The sequence below is a fragment of the Oryctolagus cuniculus genome, chromosome 18 (assembly GCF_964237555.1).
Source record: "Oryctolagus cuniculus chromosome 18, mOryCun1.1, whole genome shotgun sequence".
NCBI classification, from domain to species: Eukaryota; Metazoa; Chordata; class Mammalia; order Lagomorpha; family Leporidae; genus Oryctolagus; species Oryctolagus cuniculus.
Genome location: NC_091449.1, coordinates 22485522 through 22508397, shown reverse-complemented (window position 1 = coordinate 22508397; position 22876 = coordinate 22485522). Strand labels below are relative to the sequence as shown.

Here is a 22876-nt window from a genome sequence, read left to right as displayed (position 1 = left end):
CACTTTGTATTTTTTTTTATTTATTCAATACATTTATTGCAGGTATTAGATCTTGCTTAAAATTAAATATTAGAACTCAATTATTAATCCCTGGAAAAATAAACAAAATATCAGAATACAACTTAGTGTGAAGATCACAAAGCCTTGAGTGCAGATTTAGAGGACTGGTTAGGATTAGAGCGCCCAGGTGAGCGCTCCACTTTCATTCCAGCTTCCTACTAATGCACACCCTGGCAGACAGCAGGTGAAGACACAAGTGCTTGGGTCCCTGGCACCCACGGGGAGACTCTGAATTCCAGGCTCCTGGCTTCAGCCTGACCCAGCCCGGCCTGTTGCTGGCATTTGGAGAGTGAAAGCTCCATCTTTCGAATAAATTTAAAAAAAAATCCAATAAGGATTTTTATTTTATCTGGGGAATAAGGAAAGCATACACGGAGATGGTAACACAAATCTGCAACATGTACACAGCCAAAGAAGTGAAGAGTTCATAATGATTCAGATGATAAATGTGGCTGAAGACATTTTGTAGACGACCCTAAACGTTTGCCAGAAAAAAAGCCTAAAATGCAATTAAAGAATAAATGGGTGACCCAGCGCTGTGGCTAGTGGGTAAAGCTGCCGCCTGCAGTGCCAGCATTCCATATGGGCGCTGGCTCAAGTCCCGGCTGCACCAATTCTGATCCAGCTCTCTGCTATGGCCTGCGAAAGCAGCAGAAGATGGCCTAAGTCCTTGGGCCCCTGCACCTGCATGGGAGACCCTGAAGAAGCTGTGGCACAGCAGGTTAATGCCCCGACCTGCAGTGGGGCATCCCATATGGGCACTGGTTCGAGACCTGGCTGCTCCACTTCTGATCCAGCTATCTGCTATGGCCTGGGAAAGCAGTAGAAGATGGCCTCTCCCCCTGCATCCACGTGGGAGACCCAGAGAAAGCTCCTGGCTCCAGACCGGCCCAGCTCCAGCCATTGGGACTATTTGGGGAGTAAACTAGTGGATGGAAGACTTCTCTCTCAGCCTCTGCCTCTCTATAACTCTGCCTTCCACATAAATCTTTATCTCTGTGAGATCCCAGTAGAAAGAAGGAACCATCAGAGGAGGAGGTACTTTTCTCTGAAAGGAGGAGAGAACTTCCACATTGCTTATGGCCCTGTCTAAATAATGTTGGAGTTTGTGGACTCAAAAGGCTTCCACAGCCTTGGCAGCTCATGACAAGAGCTTTGGGTGATCACTGACGTCATAAATAAAGAGTGTCAATTGCTAAATCAACAACAGGAGTCACTGTGCACTTATTCCCAATGTAGGACCTCTGTCCTTGATGAGTTGTACTATATGAATTAACGGTAAAACTAGTCCTCAAACAGTACTTTATACTTTGTGTGTCTGTGTAGGTGCAAACTGTTGAAATCTTTACTTAGTATAAAGTTGATCTTCTGTATATAAAGATAATTAAAAATGAATCTTAATGAAGAATGGGATGGGAGAGGGAGTAGGAGGTGAGACAGGTGTGGGGGTGGGAAGGCAGGTATGGGGAGAAGAACTGCTATATTCCGAAAGCTGTACCTATGAAATTTATATTCATTAAATGCAAGCTTTCTAAAAAATATATAAAATAAATAAATCTTTAGAAAAACTATTTATTTGAAAAGAGGAAGAAAGACTGCCCATAATGACAAGGACTGAACTAAACCAAAGCTGGGGGTGGGGATCCAACTACTTGAATCACCACTAGCTGCCTCCCAGGATAGGCATCAGCAGGAAGCTAGGATCCAGGAATTCAGATCCGGGATGCATCCCCACTAGGGTCTTAATTGCTGCCCAAATGCCCACTCTACATGCTATTTTAAAACAAACAGAACTAGAATAATAAATCCATCCACGATTATAAAGAAAGTAAAACTAACCTTGGTAAAAAGTTTAACTGGATCATACCCAGTTGATTTAGCCCATTCCTTAGTGGAAATTCGTTTAATATCACCATCTTCATTAGATGCTCTGGCTCTGGCTTCAGCTTCTGTTGGTTCCCCTACAAAAACAAAAAACAAAAATTTTTCCCTCTAATACAGTTGAGTGTAGAACTGAGCTCCTACTGCTTTTGGGAGAAAAACCAGTCACTCACAAAGTTACCTAAGCACAACACATTCTGAGCTCAAGCAAAAAGATAAATAACAAACTTATGTAAGCCATGTTTCTGAAGGCCACAGATCTGTCATCGGGGCTATCTTGATTTCCTTACCAGTAAAATGGACTACCTTTTTTTGCAAAATATTATTTTAAAAATGAAGCAACACATGTTAAACATGTAACACATTATCTTGCAAAACTGCAACTAATTTTTTTCTCAGAAGCCACCAATGCTAAGTTAAGCAAAATAAAGGTAGTAGTCACTAATAAGACAAATGCCAAATACTTTACTCACAGGCAGCTTCAGGGTCAGCTCTGTCAGGAGACACTTCTTGATCAGCATCTTCTTCCCCAAACAACTGGCTATAATTTAACAGTAATAAAAATTTATATAAACAAAGCAAAATTTAGGTAAAACAAAGTATTCTGAAGAAATACAGCTTATTTTCCATGCTTTCCTCACCCAATTTACAGTATTTCAAGTGTGTGGACAAGTGAACAGTAAATTACAATTTATAAACCTATTATTAAAACAATCTGCTTAGCTTGTTTTCTAATTTTAACCACGATCGAGCAACACCAGATTTTATGGAATCAAGTCCATCTCTACCAGCAAGTCCAAAGTACAGGCGAGAGGCTTTGTACATCCCATCTCAGGTGACAGTCTACTGCCAGAGGACTGCAGCTGGCTGCTCAACACACACTACCACTGACCTGCTCTGTGCACTGCTCCGTTACAGGTGCCGAAGATTAAGCAGTGACCAAGACCTTTTTTTTTTTTTAATGTAGATTGCTATCTTTACTATCAGACAGTCCTAAGAAACAATATCAAAATACTGAGATTCTCTTTTACATTTATTAAGTTATCCTAGAAACTATTTAATAACTCTTATGTATTCCTAAAGCATAGCTTAATAAAATTATCTTACAGAAATGCCTCTCATAGCCCCTACCTATAGCCTCAAAGCTCCTGAAATTACAAGAAAAATTCATTTGGTTGTGCCAACTGACACTCTCAATGGCATGTAAGAGTTCCTATTTACTTGGTTTGCCAGCATAAAATGGTATTCTACTGTGACCTTGCATTTAATTTTCAAGTTACTTTTTTTTTGGACAGGCAGAGTTAGGCAGTGAGAGAGAGACAGAGAGAAAGGTCTTCCTTTTGCCGTTGGTTCACCTTCCAATGGCCGCCGCGGCCAGCGCGCTGCAGCCAGTGCACCGCGCTGATCCGAAGGCAGGAGCCAGGTGCTTCTCCTGGTCTCCCATTCGGGTGCAGGGCCCAAAGTCTTGGGCCATCCTCCACTGCACTCCCGGGCCACAGCAGAGAGCTGGACTAGAAGAGGAGCAACTGAGACAGAATCCAGCGTCCTGACCGGGACTAGAACCCGGTGTGCCAGTGCCGCAAGGCGGAGGATTAGCCTAGTGAGCCGCGGCGCCGGCCACGTCTTTTTTTTTTAAGGATTTTTTTTTATTTGAAGGCGCTACACAGAGAGAGAAGGGCACCCACATGGGATGCCAGCCCTGGAGGCCAGGGCTTTAATCCGCTATGCCACAGCGCTGACCCCTTCTTGCACTTGAGATCTACTGTGTGACTGATAAGATCTGTATTCTGTTCCAATGGTCCTTACACCAGCAACAAACTATTTTTAGTTTATATTAAATCTTGACATCTGTTAAGAGCAAATCACCCCAATTTATTCTTTTCTAGGAGTATCTTAGCTTCTTTTGGACCCTACTCTTTCATACACATTTTAGGGTTAGCTGAACAAAGTCCAATAAAATCTCAGATGAGATTTTTAATTGGATTCACATTGATTCTACAGTTCAGAGACAAATGAGTCAGTCACAATATTGGGACTTCCAATCCACAAACTTTCTTCATGTTCTAATTTTAAAATATTTTCTATATGGGGGTCTTCTAAGATACAATCAATTAAGCATTTCATGTTTTTACAGTCAAATGTATGCTCAGTTCTCTATTTTTTAAATTGCATTTCCTAACTACCTGCGGTTAACCATAGAAATGCAATCAGCTGTTTCATAGTTTAAAATCTTTCAGTTACCCATGTGTCACTATTGTTTCTAGTAATCTGTAGATCCTTTAGAGCTTCCTATGCAGATGATCACACAGTGACTGCAAATGACTACAGCTCTGTTCCTTTTCCAATTCTTAAGTCTGAACTCATATTTTTTCTTCTGTTATTGTGCTGGCTAGGAAATTCATTAGAACACCAAGCAGAGGCAGCAATAATAGGCACACTTATCTCTCATTTCAAAAAGATGCTTTAAAATATTTATCATTAGAAATAATGCTTGCAGGGCTGGTGCTGTGGTGTAGCGGGTAAAGCTACCACCTGCAGTGCCGGCATCCCATATGGGCGCCGAGTCCCGGCTGCTCCACTTCCGATCCAGCTCTCTGCTATGGCCTGGGAAAGCAGAAGATGCCCCAAGTCATTGGGCACCTGCACCCTCCTGGGAGACCCGGAAGAAGTGCCTGGCTTCGGATTGGCGCAGCTCTGGCCATTGCGGCTATCTGGGGAGTGAAACAGTGGATGGAAGACCTCTCTCTCTGTGTCTCTCTGCCTCTCTAATACATAAATTAATTAAAAAAAAAAAAAAGAAATAAGGCTTGCATTAAATACATGGATGGCAAATGGTGGGAGCCAGGTTTCTGACTACTGGAATGGCAATTTATACATAAGCAACAGAAGGAAGCAAAGGGAGGAGACCAGTAATGGGTTAGAGTTGGAGACATTTTATATGAACTTATGCTTAGCTTAATATAAATACAGATGCTTAAAGACACACATAGATATATGCAGAAGTTATCAGCAGAAAAATAACATCACAGTAGGATGCATAGGCATCCATATCTAGATTTCTAGCATTATTCTTCAATAAAAGGAACTGGGACTCCCAGAAAAACAGCTTTCTCTAGGACTAGATGGAACTATAAAAATTGTGCATGGAACATCTTGTACTGCAAGAAAATAAAGAATTACTCAAAAGGAAAAAAGAATCCAGAGACAATAAGAACTGTCCAAAAATACCCCACATCTCAACAATTTGAGCAACAAGTAGTACTAGATTATAAACCCAAAATGTAAAATATATTGAATATCAAGGAGTCCATATTTATATTAAAAAAATCACTGAAAAATAATGAGTAAATCTCCCAGGCAGAATGCCAAATGATTCATGTGGATATTCTGTTCTCAGGGAAGTAGAGCACAACTCCCTATTCTCCTTATGTGTGAGCAGCCCACAGTCACTTCCTTTTAAAGTCTACGGTACATTATGGAAAGCAGAAGGAAACGAAATCCAACTTCACAGTAGAGAAACCTGACAAAACGCTGCCTCAGCCAAGGGATCACAGCATATAACCTAGACATCAAATAGTAGCACTTTATCTTCAGAGTTTTCCTTCCAATAATCCATAACCCCAGTCTTTCCATAAGAAAAACAGGAAAATCCCTAGAGTGAGAGGTCCTACAAAATATCTTACCAAAACTAAAAAAAGACAATGTCATCAAAAACAAGGAAAGCTTGAGAAACTGTCAAATAACCAAAAGGAGCCTAAAGAGACAAGACCACTAATTGTATCATGGTATCCTGATTGTGATCTTGAAATAAGGTTAAGGACGATACAAAAAAACCAAAGAAATACACATCAATCTTGGACTTGGTTCAGACTGGTTCATTATCACATGTGTACATCACACTAATGTAAAATGTTAACAGGGGAAACTGGGTATAGAGGTAAAAGGGAACTTTGTATCATCTTCTAAACTTTCTGTAAATTCAAAATGGTTCTAAAAGTCTACTGAAAAGAAAACTACTTGCCAAATAAAGCTTAATGTATTTTTGGTGTGTATGAAAATTTATCAAGTTCAGATATTAGTTTGTCCAGCTAATTCCAAAAACAGAGACCACATTTACACAACTTGTATTACAGTATTTTGTTAGAATCTTCTACTTTCTTATTAGCTATTGTTGTTAACCTCTTATTGTGCATAACTTATCATGGGTACAGAGGTATGGAAAAAAGCCTGATAAAATCATCTCTTAGCATCTAGGGAAAATTGGTTCCAGGACTACTGCCTAGGATAAAAAAAAGTCTACATATGCTGAGGTTCCTTATGTACTTGCACAGACCTACTCATGCCCTTTGCATATACTTCAAATCACCCCTAGATTACTTATACCTATCACAAAGAATGAGAGGTAAACAGAAGCTAAACTGTATTGTTTAGGAAACAATGACAAGAAATAAGTCCATTCATGTTTAGTACAGATGCAATTTTTCTTTCCTTGAGTATTTTTCATACACAGTTGAATTCAGATATAGAACCCACCAACTTGGGTGGCTGATATAAGGGGCTCAGTATTATCCATGGCTCAAGTCACCCACTGGGGGTCTTGGAACATAACCTCTGCAGATAAAACTACTGTGTCAGGGCCAGTGCTGTGGCGCAGCGGGTTAAAGCCCTGGCTTGGAGTGTCGGCATCCCACATGGGCACCAGTTCTAGTCCCGGCTGCTCCTTTTCCCATCCAGCTCTCTGCTATGGCTGGGAAAGCAGTAGAATATGGCCCAGGTCCTTGGGCCCGGGCACCCACGTGGGAGACCAGGAAGAAGCTCCTGGCTTCTGGCTTTGGATCAGCACAGCTGCGGCCACTGCGGCCACCTGGGGAGTGAATCAGCGGATGGAAGACCTTTCCCCGTCTGTACCTCTCTCTGTAACTCTTTCAAATAAATAAAAATAAAATCTTTTTTTTTTTTTTTTTTTTTTTTTTTTGACAGGCAGAGTGGACAGTGAGAGAGAGAGACAGAGAGAGAAAGGTCTTCCTTTTGCCGTTGGTTCACCCTCCAATGGCCGCCGCTGCAGCCGGCGCACCGCGCTGATCCTGGCAGGAGCCAGGAGCCAGGTGCTTTTCCTGGTCTCCCATGGGGTGCAGGGCCCAAGCACCTGGGCCATCCTCCACTGCACTCCCTGGCCATAGCAGAGAGCTGGCCTGGAAGAGGGGCAACCGGGACAGAATCCGGCGCCCCAACCGGGACTAGAACCCGGTGTGCCGGCGCCGCAAGGTGGAGGATTAGCCTATTGAGCCACGGCGCCGGCTTAAAAATAAAATCTTTAAAAAAAATCCCGTGTATGTGTATTTTTCTGACTTCATGTTTATGAAGGGACTTCAAAAAGTTTGTGGAAAATTAATTACGAAATAATTTTATTCGTAACAAAACAACTTTGAAATGTATATATGCTTCTCATAATATGTATTTTCTATGCACTCTGTGAAGCCTTCTTGAACTACAGCTCTTCTAGCCCCCGCATTATACCCTAATAAAAAAGTTTGGGGGTGGGGGTGGCTGGCGCCATGGCATAGTGGGTAAAGCTGCCGCCTGCAGTGCCAGCATCCCATAGGGGCACTGGTTCAAGTACCAGCTGCTCTCTCCTGTGGGCCCTAGCTCTCAGCACTTGGGCACCTGCACCAAGCGGGGGACCAGGAGGAAGCTCCTGGCTTCAGCTCAACTCCAGCCACTGTGGCAATCTGGGGAGTGAACGAGTGGATGGAGGACTTTTCTCTGTCTCTCTCTCTGTAATTCTGCCTCTCAAATCAAAGACAGACAGACAGACAGAAATACAGAAACAAAGAAATATAGAAACAAAGAATAAATACAATGTTTTATCCTCTTTATCAGGTTGAGAAAGATCTCATCTTCCACTTTACTTTTTGTCATGAAAGGGTATTTGCCATGTTAGAAAGTTAAGGATTTTTATTGTCTAGTGATTGCAACCAACATTACAATGGGTACAGAGAACACTTCTCAAACATTCAACATCAGCACCTGTTCTTGTTTTTCTACCATGCTGAAGTACAATGACTATGTTGCCTTAGTGGTGTGGGCTAAATATGTATGTTCCCCACCATCCCTGGCTCTGAAGTTCCAGTTCCTCAGTGTCAATCAGGGGTGTGTCCCTCTCTCTGCATGTGAACACCGTCCATTTCTGAACACCAGGTCATGCACGGAAGTCGGCTCCGAGAGGTTAAAGTAGCGTGTGTTCATGTGTGTGTGCGCGTGTGTATGTACATATACACCACCCATGTCTATGTATATATAAACATCCACGTGCATGCTGGAAGGAAACCTCACAACAGGAGCACTGGGGAGAGCCCATTTTCAATCAATACGTCCAGAGTTCATTTTTTGGTTCAACACTACTCGAGTCAAACCAACTTACAATTTAGACATTTCTATGTATTTGACTCACTTATACTCAGCCAAGGTCAGGGTAGCTCAGTGGGTATTTACTATCAACTAGTTTCTAGGTGATGTGGCACAAAGATGAATAGCACACAAACAGCTCTTGCCCTTAGGACTTTCTAGTCTAATGAGTAAAAAAATTTACACATAAAAATTCTAGGTCACGCTGACAGCCCAATACTAATTTATAATCACTAGGAATTTACTAACAGTTCTCTGATTTCAGTTATCAAAATTTGCAAGTCATAGAAACTAAGTAAAAAGTTCCTTGGATACGAGGTTAAAAATATGAGGTTAAAAAATCCAAGTCTTAGAATTTTAACAATTCAATGTTCCAGCTCAGATGGCTGCCCCATTCCCATTGTCTAGTGGCAAAAAAAGACTGATGGGCTCTCTTCCAGCAGACCGTTACAGTGGTTTGCTGGTGCTCTGTTGCTAGTTGTTTTTCCTCTCCTCACTCTTTCTTTCCTTTCTCTCTCATGTTCTGCCCCAAGCAAAAACAGCTTGAACTTATGCCAGGGTGGTCATGGGCATTTCCAATTGGAGGGACTCAATATTCCCCAAATGGAAGGTCATTTGCCAGTATCAAATAATGATCACGTTGAACCAAGTTCTCCCTGTTCCTCAACACCTCCCTCCTTCCCCCTGCTTTCCTTCTTCGCCCCTTCCCTCTGATTTGTCGGGTTTCCTCACCAATAAACCCTTTCCCTTATGAAATAAATAAGCAAACAAACCAAGTTCTCCCTCTGTATGCAAATCAGCAACCAAGAATACAGTATTTCTTGGTACTTCAACAGACGTAAGAATGGCAGCTCTCTAAATTGGCAGAAGTATTTCATCATAGTAAATATTTCACTGTTATTAATGGAAATATGCAAAGAATGTATGCCCAAAGTAAGTGTAAATATTTTAACTTTGTTTACCTAGGTTCCTTAATTTTGAGACTGTCTCAAGGGTCTTCCAGAAACTAGAAATGATTCCAGTTTCTAAAGTATCCACTGATTTATAATGAAAGAACAGTGAAAAATGTATGCATGTCATATAACCTTCACTTCCAAGGTCTCAGGCAATCATAAACACACTCATTTATCAACAACCTGTATGATTTAGGTAATTAAAAAATTTTGGAAGCCCCCTGAACCCCCAAAAGGGTGTTTAATCTTACAAAATGCTTTTTCCACACACATAAAGATTATAATTTCCCTTTAATACTTAAGTGAATATTTATAGTTCTTCTAGGGCTAAATTATGCTTTCATTCTCAAATAAATATGACTTAGTAATGGCATATCTTTTATTACTATAAATTCATATGCTTATTTTGTATAGGATTTTCCATTTATATTTATAAATGAAATTAATTTGTAATTTTTCCTTTTTTTTTTTTTTGACAGGCAGAGTGGACAGTGAGAGAGAGAGACAGAGAGAAAGGTCTTCCTTTGCCGTTGGTTCACCCTCCAATGGCCACCGCGGCCAGCACGCTGCTGCTGGCGCACCGCACTGATCTGATGGCAGGAGCCAGGTGCTTCTCCTGGTCTCCCATGCGAGTGCAGGGCCCAAGCACTTGGGCCATCCTCCACTGCACTCCCGGGCCACAGCAGAGAGCTGGCCTGGAACAGGGGCAACCGGGACAGAAACCAGCTCCCTGACCAGGACTAGAACCCGGTGTGCCGGCGCCACTAGGCGGAGGATTAGCCTAGTGAGCCGCAGTGCCGGCCTTTTCCTTTTTTTATACCATAATGGCCCTGTCTGGTTTTAAAATCTAAGACATACTAGGTAGATGTGAACTAAGTAGTATTCCTTTTATTTTTTCCTTGATATATCTATCTGGAGATCAGAATGATACTTATACATTCCTTGCAAGGATAGCAGAATTCACCTACAAAAATCACATGGTTTATATTTCTCTGTAGTATTGTAATGAGACTTAGTGTCTTAAAGAATCACTTGTTAATGTTGAATGAATTTATTAAATTTTTCAACATATTGACAGTATTTAACACTATGTTTTTCATGTTAAAAAATGTCTTTAACGGCATGGCCTCTTTATTTCTATCAATTTCTAATCTGTGCCACTTGAAAATACCTTGCCTTTTTGGTTCTTATTTATCCTCCTTTCCTATTTTATAATCGAAAATGCCAGGTTTTTTTTGCTTTCATTTTATTTTAGTTTATTCTGTTTTTTTTTTTTAACTTAAGTTGGATTCTTGGCTCAATGATGTGCAGCCTTTCTTCATGTGAATCAGTAACTTTTCTTTCAGCTACAACATTCAACTCATCAAGTTTCAGATGTAGTATTTTCATTATGATTACAAAGAAGTCCACTGCGATTTTTTGTTATTCTCAATTGGCTAAAGTATGTTTTCTCATTTCCAAATATATAGACTGGTATTCATTTAAGTGACATGCCTGACTGCAGTATCAGACTAAGTTTCCTAAAATAGCCCATGGCGTACAATGAATGTTGGTTGAATTTAATTTAACCCAAGAAATATCACAAGAAAGCAATTAATGTGTCCATTCACCATATTTCAACATCATAAATACAAGATATTTAAATGAAAACCTCATTTCCCATCATCACTACTGAAAAGTACGCCCAGAAACATACACACTCTTACTTGAACAAATACTTTGCCCAAACGATGCAGTGAATAGGTTCTGAAGGTGTGTTACGAATTGTACAGCCAGGAAAGGTTCTCTGGGTTGGTTTAGGATGACATTCATAACACTCAGTCACACCCTACAAAGTCAGGAATGGGAAAAAAAAAATTTATTCCATGATGGCAGTCTCTCAACATTATAAGGTAATTATAAACATTCATTCATCTAACATTCCAACTGGGTTTTATATTGTCAAAGATGTCTGAAAATATTGGTGACTCCAAGATTCTAATTTTAAAGAGGAAGAATCTTTAACACAAAAGCTAACTGAATCAACCATAGTTACAGCGAAGGCCAAATCAGGACTCCTCTGATTCCTGGCCCAGTGATCACCAACACCAAACCAAATAAAATCACTGCATTTCAATGTCAAATTTGAGAACTGTACCTTCATTTCAATAAACAAAAAATACCAGAAAGCAGCTTTCCAACCAATTACTTCTCAAAGTCAAAAATGTGTTGAATATTATTCACAGCCACATCCGTTATAATCTCCTAAAAATTAAGTGAACTCAAAGTAGTTACTGATTTTAAGAGATTAATCTTGACACCAGGTATTGCCAAGAAACACTCTTCATTTTGCTGATACACTTTTATGACACTTGAGACAATTTTTCACAATAATCCAATGAGTCATCAATGGGGGCCAGCATTATGGCACAGCAAGTCAAGTCAGGGTTTGGGACTCCTACCTCCGACACTGGAGTGCCTGTCTCTTAATTCAGCTCACTGCTAATGCATCCTGGAAGCCAGAGGTATCACCTCAAATACTAGGGTCCCTGACACAAAAATGGAAGATCCAGATGGGAGTCCCTGGCTCCAGCCTCAGCCTGGCTATTGTGGGCATTTGGGGAGTGAACAAGCAGATGGAAGCTCTTCCTCCCTCTCTCTGCCCTCCCCACCCTCTCAATCTGCATTTCAAATAAACAGACTTAACAGAACAAAGTCAACTGTCCTCATCTTGGCAATTCTTACTGCTTAGCTACATTCTGGTATCTCAGGATCACAGTAATAAATAAAGTACATAAAAAGCAATCCCTTTTGAGTAGTAGCAAAGAAACAAAATCCACAAATGTTGCTTTAATAGAAATTGCCAGAGATTCAGCTTCCTCCTTATTTCCATTTCTCATGCCTTTGGCCTTCCAATATGCTTTCTTGGGGGCAGCCACATGGCAAGCAGTCATCCCTTATATGAGTTTAAGAAAGATGCTGCCTTGATCTGTCAACAGATATTGAATGCCTCCATTTATTCAAATACACTCAATACACATTGACAGGTACAAGTCTTTGGAATGATACTGAATAAGCTTCCAAGAGCAATATGAGTATTTAACAGTTAAAACTGAAGTAGACCCTCAGTTCTCAACAAGGATAAACTGCCCTCCCCCGCAAAAAACACCAAAGCCAGCCAATTTTAAACCCAATATAATTTCCTTTTCATAATTTCATTCCTACAAACGGATTTTTCAAATGCCATCTATGCTTATTTTTTAAAAGAAAAAAGATCCAAATGGCAAATTAACAATACTGAGATTTTACAAAACTAGGTTATAGATAAATAGGTATTTGCTCCGTTATTTTTAGTTTTATAATAATGTTTGAAATACTTGACAAATACTCTCAAAAAGTTTTCAGTTGTCTTCAGATCTATAAATCACTTTTAGACAAAATGTAGCCTTTAGAAGCCTGGTTTGCCAATTATCAACTACAACATGACACGTTGTCTCATGGTTACTGAGAACTTGAAAGTAACTACTGAGCAACCAGAGAAAGACAGATAAACAGAGAAAGAGAGCTCCCATCCACTGATCCACCCCTCAAATGCCAACAGTGAGGAATGGGACAGATGCAGAGCCAGGATCTGGGAACTCACTCCAGGTCTCCTGTGTGGGTGACAGGAACCCAACTGCTTAAGTTATCACTGCTGCCTCCCAGGGTCTGCACTGGCAGGAAGCTGGAAATCAGGAGCCAGAGTCGATTACAAATCTAGGTACATTCTCTGATGGATAATACATAGGCATCCTAATCAGTATCTTAACAGGCTAAATGATTATCCCTACCAGAAACCTTTGAAGTTTATTATACTAACCAGTGCAAACAAAGTGGCATAGAAGATCTCTTTGCCCATGGTCTGTGTACACAGAGCATTCCAAGTTTTATGAGCATGAAAATTCTTACATGTTGGATTTTTAAAAAAAATTTTTTTAAGATTTATTTTATTTATTTGAAAGGCAGAGTTAGAAAGAGGGAGAGACAGAGTGATCTTCCATCTGCTGGTTCACTCCCCAAATGGCCACAACGGCCAGAGGTCAGCCAATCAGGAGCTTCATCTGGGTCTCCACATGGTTGCAGGGGCCCATGCATTCAATCTTCCACTGCTTTCCCAGACACTAATATTAGCAGGGAACTGGAACAGAAGTGGAGCAGCCAGGTCTTGAATCAGCACCCATATGGGATGCCAGCATTGCAGACTGTCCCAATTGTACCAACCCCACTTGCTCTTATTGCATAAATCCAAGGTTTACTTCTTCCAACCCCAAGGTCCCAAATAAGTATCCAAAATATTGAAAACAACTTTTTTTTTTTTTTTTTTTTTTACCTTTTTGATAGTAGTTACTTGCCCAAGATAACCGGCAGTCCCACTCTCAATAAGAGGGACGTCAGCTGCCAAACACATCCTATTAACATGATTTCGGGCAGCTGGAAGAAAAATACTAGTCAGCAAAAGGGTTTCTGAAAAAACAAATTAGTTACTTTTAATTAATTAGGATGACACTCACTCAAACTATTTCTTAATGTTTCTATATATATAACTATCTTATGGCTATGCTCAGAGTAATACATGCAAAAGAAATCCATTTGGCAAAATCTCATATAGAAACTTGTATTATACATTTACTCCCAAGGAAAAGCGGCTCTGGAAACAAGTAATTTTTTTAAGTTTCAAAATGTCATCTTTCTGTAATACTTGGAAGTAAATGAATAAAGCGGATTATCAGCTTGGAACTATTTAGGCAATTTAAGTTTAGGGAGAAAAGGATGAGTCAGGTTAAGTCATTCTCTTTGTGTTTTTTCTTTTGGTATTTCAGGCCCAAAATTATTATAAACTCACTCAACAAAAACACTTTTACAAGCAGAAGTAACAATAGGCAAGGAATAAGATTTAAATATTTTTACCCCTACATTCTAAACATACAAATCTGGTAATAACTGACTGTATGATTATGACCCATCTCTTTATATTGTGAAAAGTTTAAATGGTTAAAAAAAAAGTGTACATCCAACAGAATCCAGCATGGTATCCTTTGGCACCAAATACACCTAAGACATTTCAAGAACCATGACTCTGAACTTCAGTATCCTATTACTTCATTCTCCAAAAAGCAATTTTTCAACCCTGACCTCCGTTTACAATCATCTGACCAGCTCTGAAAAAATATGATGCTCAGGCCCCATTTTCAGGGTGATTCAACTGGTCTTATGTAAGACGTAGGCACTGGGATTTCTGAGCTCCCTACATAAGAAAGCCATACTATATTTTAGTGCCCCCAAAATCTGAAACAAACACATCCACATACACCCTCCACAGTCACCTTCTCTAGAGCATTTAACTTTCCCTTCATTTACAACTTTTGGTGCAACAGCATAATACATGATAGCTAAATCCCTGCCTGGGACAGCTAAGCTCTAGAGAAAACTGCAATCAACCAGCAAGCTTGAAACCTGAACTTGCTTTCACTTAGATTTTAAAGTACTAACTCAAAAGGAAATATTTTTAAGAAATACTAAATTTGTAAACAGCTTTGATGTGGGGGAGGGGGAAATATTGAGAAAATATTAAAATAATCTCACCTCTGTTATCTAAAGCATTCATAACTAATATAAATTGTCGAAAAAATTCCACATTATAGTCCGGGCTACAAAGCAAAACAAAAAAGGTCACTAAAACAACTAGCCTTACATACGATCTTCTCAGTACCACACAGAGTCCTGAAAAGTATAATGTATTAAGAGTGCAAAAATAACTGATATGAGCAACAGACAGCATTTACATAGTAAGGTTAGACATTTCCAAACATAAGCATATTTTAAGGAAATCATTTCCCCTGAATTCCTATCCTTTTCGCCAGCTACCTAGGGCACCAGAACACGACCTCAAACTGGCAGAAAGAAGGCATGACTTCACTAGTCCCATCAGGCCTTCTCCGGGCATTAAGTGCCTGGGAACACGCAGAGAACACATTCCCAGGGTCTGCCTTGCCTCTGGGTTCACCTCACATGGTCAGGATCAGGCAGGGTTCAGGCCCCTGGAGCCTCTGCTTTTAGCAGCACTGGGAAAGCAACACAGGGTAAGGGTTATACAGCTACAGGCAGGTTTGCAGCAGAGAATAAAAAAAATAAGCTGGAGTCACAAATGTCCTGAGTGTTACAACTTTTCAGGGGTTGACACTGCAGCGCAGCAGATTAAAGCCCTGGCCTGCAGTGCTGGCATCCCGTATGGGCGCTTGGTTCAAGTCCTGGTTGCTCCACTTCCGATCCGGCTCACTGCTAATGCACCTGGGAAAGCAGCAGAGGATGGCTCAAGTCCTTGGGCCCCTGCACCCATGTGGGAGACCCAGAAGAAGCTCCTGGCTTCAGGTTGGCTCAGCTCCGGCCGTTGTGGCCATTTAGGAAGTGAACCAGTGGATGGAAGAAGACCTTTCTCTCTCTGTCCTTACCTCTCTGTAACTCTTTCAAATACATAAAAATAATAAATCTTAAAAAAAATTTTTTTCAAAAATTTGAGTATCTCAAACAAGGGCTATTTTTAATATAATTTACTTGTGAGTGAGACAACTGTGGAGAAATGACAATTTAGGTCAAGACCTCCTTTGCTCTAATACCTCCAAAATTACAGAACCACTCCATTTATCTTTACTGAGATGAGTATAAGAATGTACTATCAAACTACTGCCCCACTACAACCCCCCGTGTAACAGATCATTTTGGGAGGGAATCTTAAACTGAAAAAGGCAACAGCTGAAATCAATTAGAATGAGAACTATATTCAGAAGTCAGAATCATATATAAGGGTATTCTAAGATTTAAAATATTTTTTTATTTACAGCAAGAATATAAGGCCCTTTGTAAGTTTCTAAGTAACTTATCTATTCCAACTATTAAAATGGCTCACTGCTTATCTAAATCATTCAAACCATATTTAGAAGCTGGTAAAAAGAAAGTCATTTATATGGGTAGAGACTACATTCCAAGTATTCTAAAAAAATAATTTTTTAAAAGGTAGCACAGCACTGAGCTGACATATTAAGCAAGTAGAAATAACTTTAATTAAAAGTTCACAGAAAAGAGTTTTGCAACATAATAATTAGTGCATACTTCATGATGCTGTCATGGTAGGCTATGATATTAGCTTTCGGATGAAACTGCAGTACACTTTCCTTGGCAACCTGAAAAAACAAACAACACTAAATTACTACAACATTTTTGTTTGTATTTGATATCTACTTTTGACAGACACAATACGACTGTCTCACCTACTTACACAGTCCCTTATTTTAACATTATAAAGAAATAAGAAGTGTGGCACATTTTCAGTAAGATTACGCTACATACATATATACATATTTATTAGAGAATAGGAGGGCCCTCCCCTACATCTCAGCATATTTGCTTCTACTGGAATGGCCTCAGTTAAAGAGAAAGGGGGGAGAGGGTAATCAAGTGCCATTCATGCATTCACTTAACAAACATTTACTGAGCATTTTCTGTGTACCAGAACCTATCTAAGATGAACAGTGTGCAAAAAAGAAAAAAGACATTAATCAAATAACAAATAACCATCCACTTAATTCTAACTACAAGCCACAACAAGAGACACATCAGGAAAGTAAAGGCTGTTATGGAAGACCTCACTTCATCTCAAAGGCAGCAATGTATCCCTGGAGAAGGGAAGCAAAATATGAAAACCAAAAAGGAAAAACACACGGGAAGCAGAGAAGCAAAGGCAAAGATGTTTTAAGATCCTGCAGTATGCAGGAACACTCAAGACTGTAGCTTCTCTGGCCCTGAAACACAGGAGGAGCCAACCTGCAGGAGAGGTAGGAATACAAGTTTCATTCTAAGTTAAAAAAAAATCAGCAGACTCATAGAATGGCAGATGTCCTAAATAGCACTCTGGCCTCAGAATCAGCCCTAAAGGCATTCGGAGCTGGCTGAAAAGCTCATGAGAGTATTTCAGGCATGGAAAGCCAAGACACTCTGGCAAAAGATCTCTGCGAGTGAGATCCCAGTGGAAAGAACAGGTCTTCAAAGAAGGAGGTACCTTTCTCTGAAGGGAGGAGAGAACCTCCACTTTGACTATGACCTTGTCTAAACAAGATAAGAGTCGGAGAACTCAGAGGGCTTCCATAGCCTTGGAAACTCATGACTGGAGCATAGGGAGATTACTGATGCCATAGACAGGAGTGTCAATTGGTAAAGTCAACAACAGGAGTCACTGTGCACTTACTCCTCATGTAGGATCTCTATCCTTAATGTGCTGTACATTGAGATTTAATGCTATAACGAGTACTCAAACAATATATTTCACTTTGTGTTTCTATGGGGGTGCAAACTGTTGAAATCCTTACTTAATGCATACTAAACTGATCCTCTGTAAAAAAAAAAAAAAAAAAAAAAGAAAAAAAAATAAATTATCAATTCCCAACTTGACTCTCACTGGGATTAAACATGACAATAGGTCTGCTCTGATTTCATCATCATTTAAAAAAATCATCTATTATTTTTCACTTTATGTTTCTGTGTGGGAGCAAACTGTTGAAATCCATACTTAATGTATACTAAGCTGATCTTCTGTATATTAAGATAATCGAAAATGAATCATGATGTGAATGGAAGGGGAGAGGGAGTGGGAAAGGGGAGGGTTGTGGGTGGGAGGGACGGTATGGGGGGGAAGCCATTGTAATCCATAAGTCGTACTTTGGAAAATTATATGCATTAAATAAAAGTTTAAAAAAAAAAAAAGAAATAAAACTGCCATAAACATAAAAAAAAAAAAATCATAAATTTAAATATGAGACTTAACAGTCACACCAATTACAGGATTAGGTACACTGCACTTCTATTATCTCATACACCAAAGGAAAAAAAAAGAAGGGCGGAGCCTTTACTGGATACATCTTTTTATTCTTCACACTCAGCATTTTCTTCCTCCTATAGGAAAGGCACAATTATCTGAACAGAAGATCCACCAAAGGATTACAGAAAAGATACGAGGGCGAGGGTGCCAGGCTCTGGGGAGGGGCGGGAGGGTGGCAAGCAGCAGCCCGTGAAGCAGGCCAAAGAGCTGGATGAGGAAGATAAGGCTTTCAAACCAGAACAAGAGGAGGAGCAGAAGGCGGCTGGGAGGGGCCTCCTGGCCACAGGTGGAATTAAGAAATCTGGCAAAGTCAGCTGTCCCTCGTGCCTGAAGTGATGGTGCCCTTGACTGCATTCCCAGCTAAACATCTCGATTCCCGGCCATGGCATCTTTTGCCACCGACAGTTAGAATGAAGTGTTTACAGTTAAGTGTTATCTTGCAACCTGTTCAACATTAACAAATACACTTTTGTAAAAAGGGGGAAAAAAATCCCACTGTACTGTAGCTCACTGTCTTCCCTAGTTGTTTTCACACAGCCACTCTCAGTTGTGAAGTTAAAGTAAACCCCAGTGAGAATCTTCCAGAGTCTGCCCTTTGGTCCCTGCTCTCCAAATTCTGTATCACTCGGAATTAAACCACCTCACTGGGAAAAAAGAAAAGATACCAGAAATGGTTACCTGTGCCTTTGATCTTCCAACATGTTTCTTTTGAAACAAAAACTGCCTGTTCAGGTTGCTGACATCGATAGTGTCCAGATCAATCTACAAATGCATAAACACCACATAAATCAAAAATATTCAGCTTTGTTTGAGAACTAGCACTATCCTTAGCACTCATAACCCAGAATTTTTGGTATTGGCTACATTAGCGGAAAAAATATTTTTGGACCAGTCATACCAAAATTTTTAAATTGACAAAAATAATGCATATAAAAGAACCAAGATTTAATGTCAGAGACAACTTTATTGAAAATATTTTGATGGCATGCTACTTTGTTTCATCACTCTGATGACAAATATTTCAGGAAATTTCTCAGATGGCATACAAATATGTGGATTCATTAAGATTTTTGAATGTTTTCATCATAAAGAAATGATAAATGTTTTAGTAGATCTGTTTATCCTGACTGGTAACATGATCCAAACATCACACGATTCCCCATAAATACATACAAACGTTTCCTAAAGATTGATTATTTATTTTAAACACAGGGGTGGGGGAACACAGAGATGTAAGTATTATGCACCCACTGGTTCACTCCCTAAATGGATGCCAACAGCTGGGGCTAGGCTAGGCTAAAGCCAGAAGCCAGAACTCCCTCGTGGGAGTAGTTAGAAGGACTCAAATACTTGAGCCATCATTTGCTACCTCCCACATGCATCAGCAGGAAGGTGGATCAGAAGCAGAGTAGCCAGGGTGCAACCCAGGCACTCCGATATGAGACAAAGGCATTCCAATCAGCGGGGCTTAATTCACTGCACTGCAACACCACCCCCAAATGTTTTATGTGTCAGTTAAATATGTAGATATGTCAGTGAAAGCAGCAAAGTTCAAAAATAGAGCCAGAAAAGAAGCTTATTGCAAATATTGTAATTTATCTCTCTACATAATTACTCTAGTATATTTTATTTTACTTTATCCTGTTTTTAAAAAATGACACATGGCAAATGGATTAATTGAATTTCTCTTGCCTTCTTTAATCCAAGCGATCCACACACAATTTCACTTTGAACGATTTCTACCTGACGGCTGTGGGAAGAAACTTCTTTGTATGGTTTAAAAACAAGCTGTACTAAATAAAAAAGCATCATGCTTTAAGTCTCGTCTAATTGCTTCCTAGAAGTATATGTAAGAAAGTGAAAATAAAAGGCTACACGCGTTTTCACTCCATTTCAGTAACGTAAGTAAACACTGTGGAGCATCCTAAAGATGTTGTTGTGAAAGCCGTCAAAACACAGAACCACCTAAGTAGCTTTGTTTCATTCTTCTAAATTTACTACAAAAATTAAAACCCCGCAAGAGAGGACCGAAGCCCTTGCTTTCAAGTGCCCCGATTCACTGTCCAGCACGAAAGGGTGCTGTGAGGAAGGCGGCAGGGGCTAAGGCACGGGCCCACCGGGATTTGCAAAGCCTAACCTTGCAAAGGCACGCGACCGCCCCGCTCCATTCATTCGGAACTCCGGGGGGCCACCTCCACCGCTCCCCGCCTCGCTACACCTGAGGCTACTTTAAGACGCGCATCCAGGGATCGTCACCAATCTCTAAAAGTCGACGCTACACAGAAGTACCTGCACTCGAAACGCCAAAGGCTTCCGGGCGTTGTACACCTGAGCCAAGTTAAAGCCGCGGCGCCTTCAGCGACACCGGCGAGGACGCCCGGAGGACGGGCAGGCACCCGGTCGGGAGCCCCCGAGGCGCCCTGCCGCTGGCTCCCTGACCCGGCCGAGGCTACCAAACCCCATTGCATCTCACTTCCCTCATGTGTTAAAAATAAAATGGGATGGAAATAGCGTTTGCCCCCACGGCGCGGCAACAACGCGACACGCGCCGGGCTCACACCGCCACCCACTGCCCCGCCTCGTCATCGCCGAGTTACGGGGGACTTTCGAATCCAAGTCACAACACCCACGAGGGACTCGAAACCATCACCTCCCGCCTCCCAGCACAGCTGGCCGACTGTTTTGAAGCGAGAAGACACGAGGCCAGCCCCCCGCGCCCTCGACGCGCCACGATCTCGAGCTGCCGGGGAGGCGGGGGCCGCCCCGCCACGGGGCGCCCGGCAGACCCGGGCCCGCGGCCTCCTCGGCGTCCGGAGCGATCCCGGCGTGCAGAGGCCCGCGCCGTCCCCGCCCGACATCTCCCTTCACGCCTGCAGCCGCGACCGCGGGCCACGCGGCCTCCACCCGCCCGCCGACCCCGGGCCTCGAGACCCCCGGCCCCTCGCACCGCAGCCCGCCATCCAGCCCGCGCGCGCGCGCGCGCACTCGCACTCCCCCGGGCCCTCACCAGGTCGATGTGGGAGAAGCCGGTGAGCACGAGGTTCTTGAGGAGCTCGCAGCCAATGCCTCCCGCGCCCACCACCAACACCCGGCCCCCGGCCACGGCCTCAGCCAGCTCCCGAGGTAGCCCCCGCGACAGTGCCATGGCGGGACGACCACGAGCAGCGGCGGAGTCGGAGGCGGGAGAACTGAGCCGCCGCCGGAAGCGGGTGGGGGAAGGGCGGCGCGACTTCCGCTCCTGCGCACTGCGGCCGCCCGGCGGAGCCCCGCGGACCGCGGCGCGCGAGCTGGCGAGCCTGGCTCTGCTGGCCCGGGCTGCGCCGAGTGCCCGGTGTGGCGGGGCCCTGGCTGTGCTCGCCGCTGGCGGCGTTTTGCACAGACCCGCATTCAGGCTTCCGGAGCCTATAGGGGCGGCCTTGTTAGTCCAGGGTTTGAACTCCCAGACTTCCTCCCTAAAGGAGCAAGAAACATCATCCAAACAAAAAACAGACATCGCAAACAGAATGGACTCTGTTGCCCGGCAAGCGTATTTAAAATGGGTTCAGAAACATGCAGCGTCATATTCGGATTATCAACTATTATTAATCTGGAAAAAAAAAAAAGCACGACTGTCGAGGGCTAGGGAAGCAAGCACTTCCGCACACTCCAGGTAAGGATTTCAAAGCAGTTTCTTTGGCGGGCAATTTGACGAAAATTGTGCAATATTTTTTTGACTCATTCATTCAGATTCTAGGAATTTGTCCTGTGGCAGTTACACTGAAATAGCCAAAGGGCTGGTTGTCATGAGAATAAAAATTGGAGAGAGAGCAAGCAGCTAAAATTGTATGAATATTTTGATGCGTATCTTAAAAAAATGCTTTGTAGATTACAAACTATGTCCTGGAAAAGTATTTATCGATGGGGGAAATGCTCACAATATGATGTTGAGAAAGGAACAAAACCACTAACAGCGATATGATTAGACTTCTTAAAAATGTGTGTTGAAACTGTGGGTAATTTTATTCTTTGAATTTCTGTTTCCTGGATGCTCATAAATCAGAAAAAGAAAAATGGTTTGAAGGAAGGAAGATTTCTCCTCCCGCCACCAGGCCGCTCTGAGAGGGACTCGGGCTGCAGCCTGCACGGCTCCTCTTACTCCTTCCCCTCCACACCTGCCACAGGCCCTCCCCCGGATGTGCCCGCCCTTCCCCACACCTCAGAGAAGTTGGGCCTTCTTCTGTCCTGCCTGGACTTGGGCACCTAACTCAGAGGGTCTTTGCTTTTCTTGTTTGAGTGCAAAATGCTTGCTTGCTTACTTTCACAACTTCTCATAGGAACAAGAGCACCAGGTAACAGCTGCAAGGCCCGCCTACACTACAGCCCTGTCCCATGCACCACCAGACACTGGCTGGGTGGGGGTCTTTCCCAGTCGGGTTCTTTTACATAGCAGCATATGGCGTTTCACTTTCCAGTGGGTTTATGCTGGACTTGTTTTCCGTATCTTGCTTTCTGCCCAGTGTGTCACAGCAGTATTTCTGCTGGACCGTGGGAGTGCCCCTGCTGATATGCGCTTTCCAGCTATGCACATCTGGAAACATCTGGACCACATTCCGATCTGTAAGAACATGCTCTCATCAAAGGAGGGGCCGCTTACATATACCCTCTCTGTAAATCTGACTAGTCTGCTTCCTGTTCCAGAGTAAGTGGTCTG

General features: G+C 42.1%; 1 protein-coding gene across 3 annotated transcripts in view; it reads right to left on the bottom strand.

The window, feature by feature from the left end:
- Positions 1-21420, bottom strand: part of UBA2 (ubiquitin like modifier activating enzyme 2) — a 41475-nt gene extending 20055 nt beyond the window's left edge. For 2 of the 3 annotated variants that reach the window (XR_011384241.1, XM_070063226.1), the window contains exons 1-8: positions 21194-21417; positions 18865-18948; positions 16425-16495; positions 14901-14965; positions 13648-13748; positions 11006-11127; positions 2415-2482; positions 1900-2021 (exon numbers count right to left, since the gene is read on the bottom strand). Coding sequence is in view for 2 of the 3 variants with exons in the window: in XM_070063226.1 (XP_069919327.1) it covers positions 1900-2021; positions 2415-2482; positions 11006-11127; positions 13648-13748; positions 14901-14965; positions 16425-16495; positions 18865-18948; positions 21194-21331 (771 nt within the window). In the remaining variant the exon portion in view is untranslated. Of the gene's footprint in view, positions 1-1899; positions 2022-2414; positions 2483-11005; positions 11128-13647; positions 13749-14900; positions 14966-16424; positions 16496-18864; positions 18949-21193 lie in introns of all 3 variants that reach the window. The other variant, XM_008257280.4, reaches the window with a different exon arrangement.
- Between the last annotated feature and the right edge of the window lie 1456 nt (positions 21421-22876).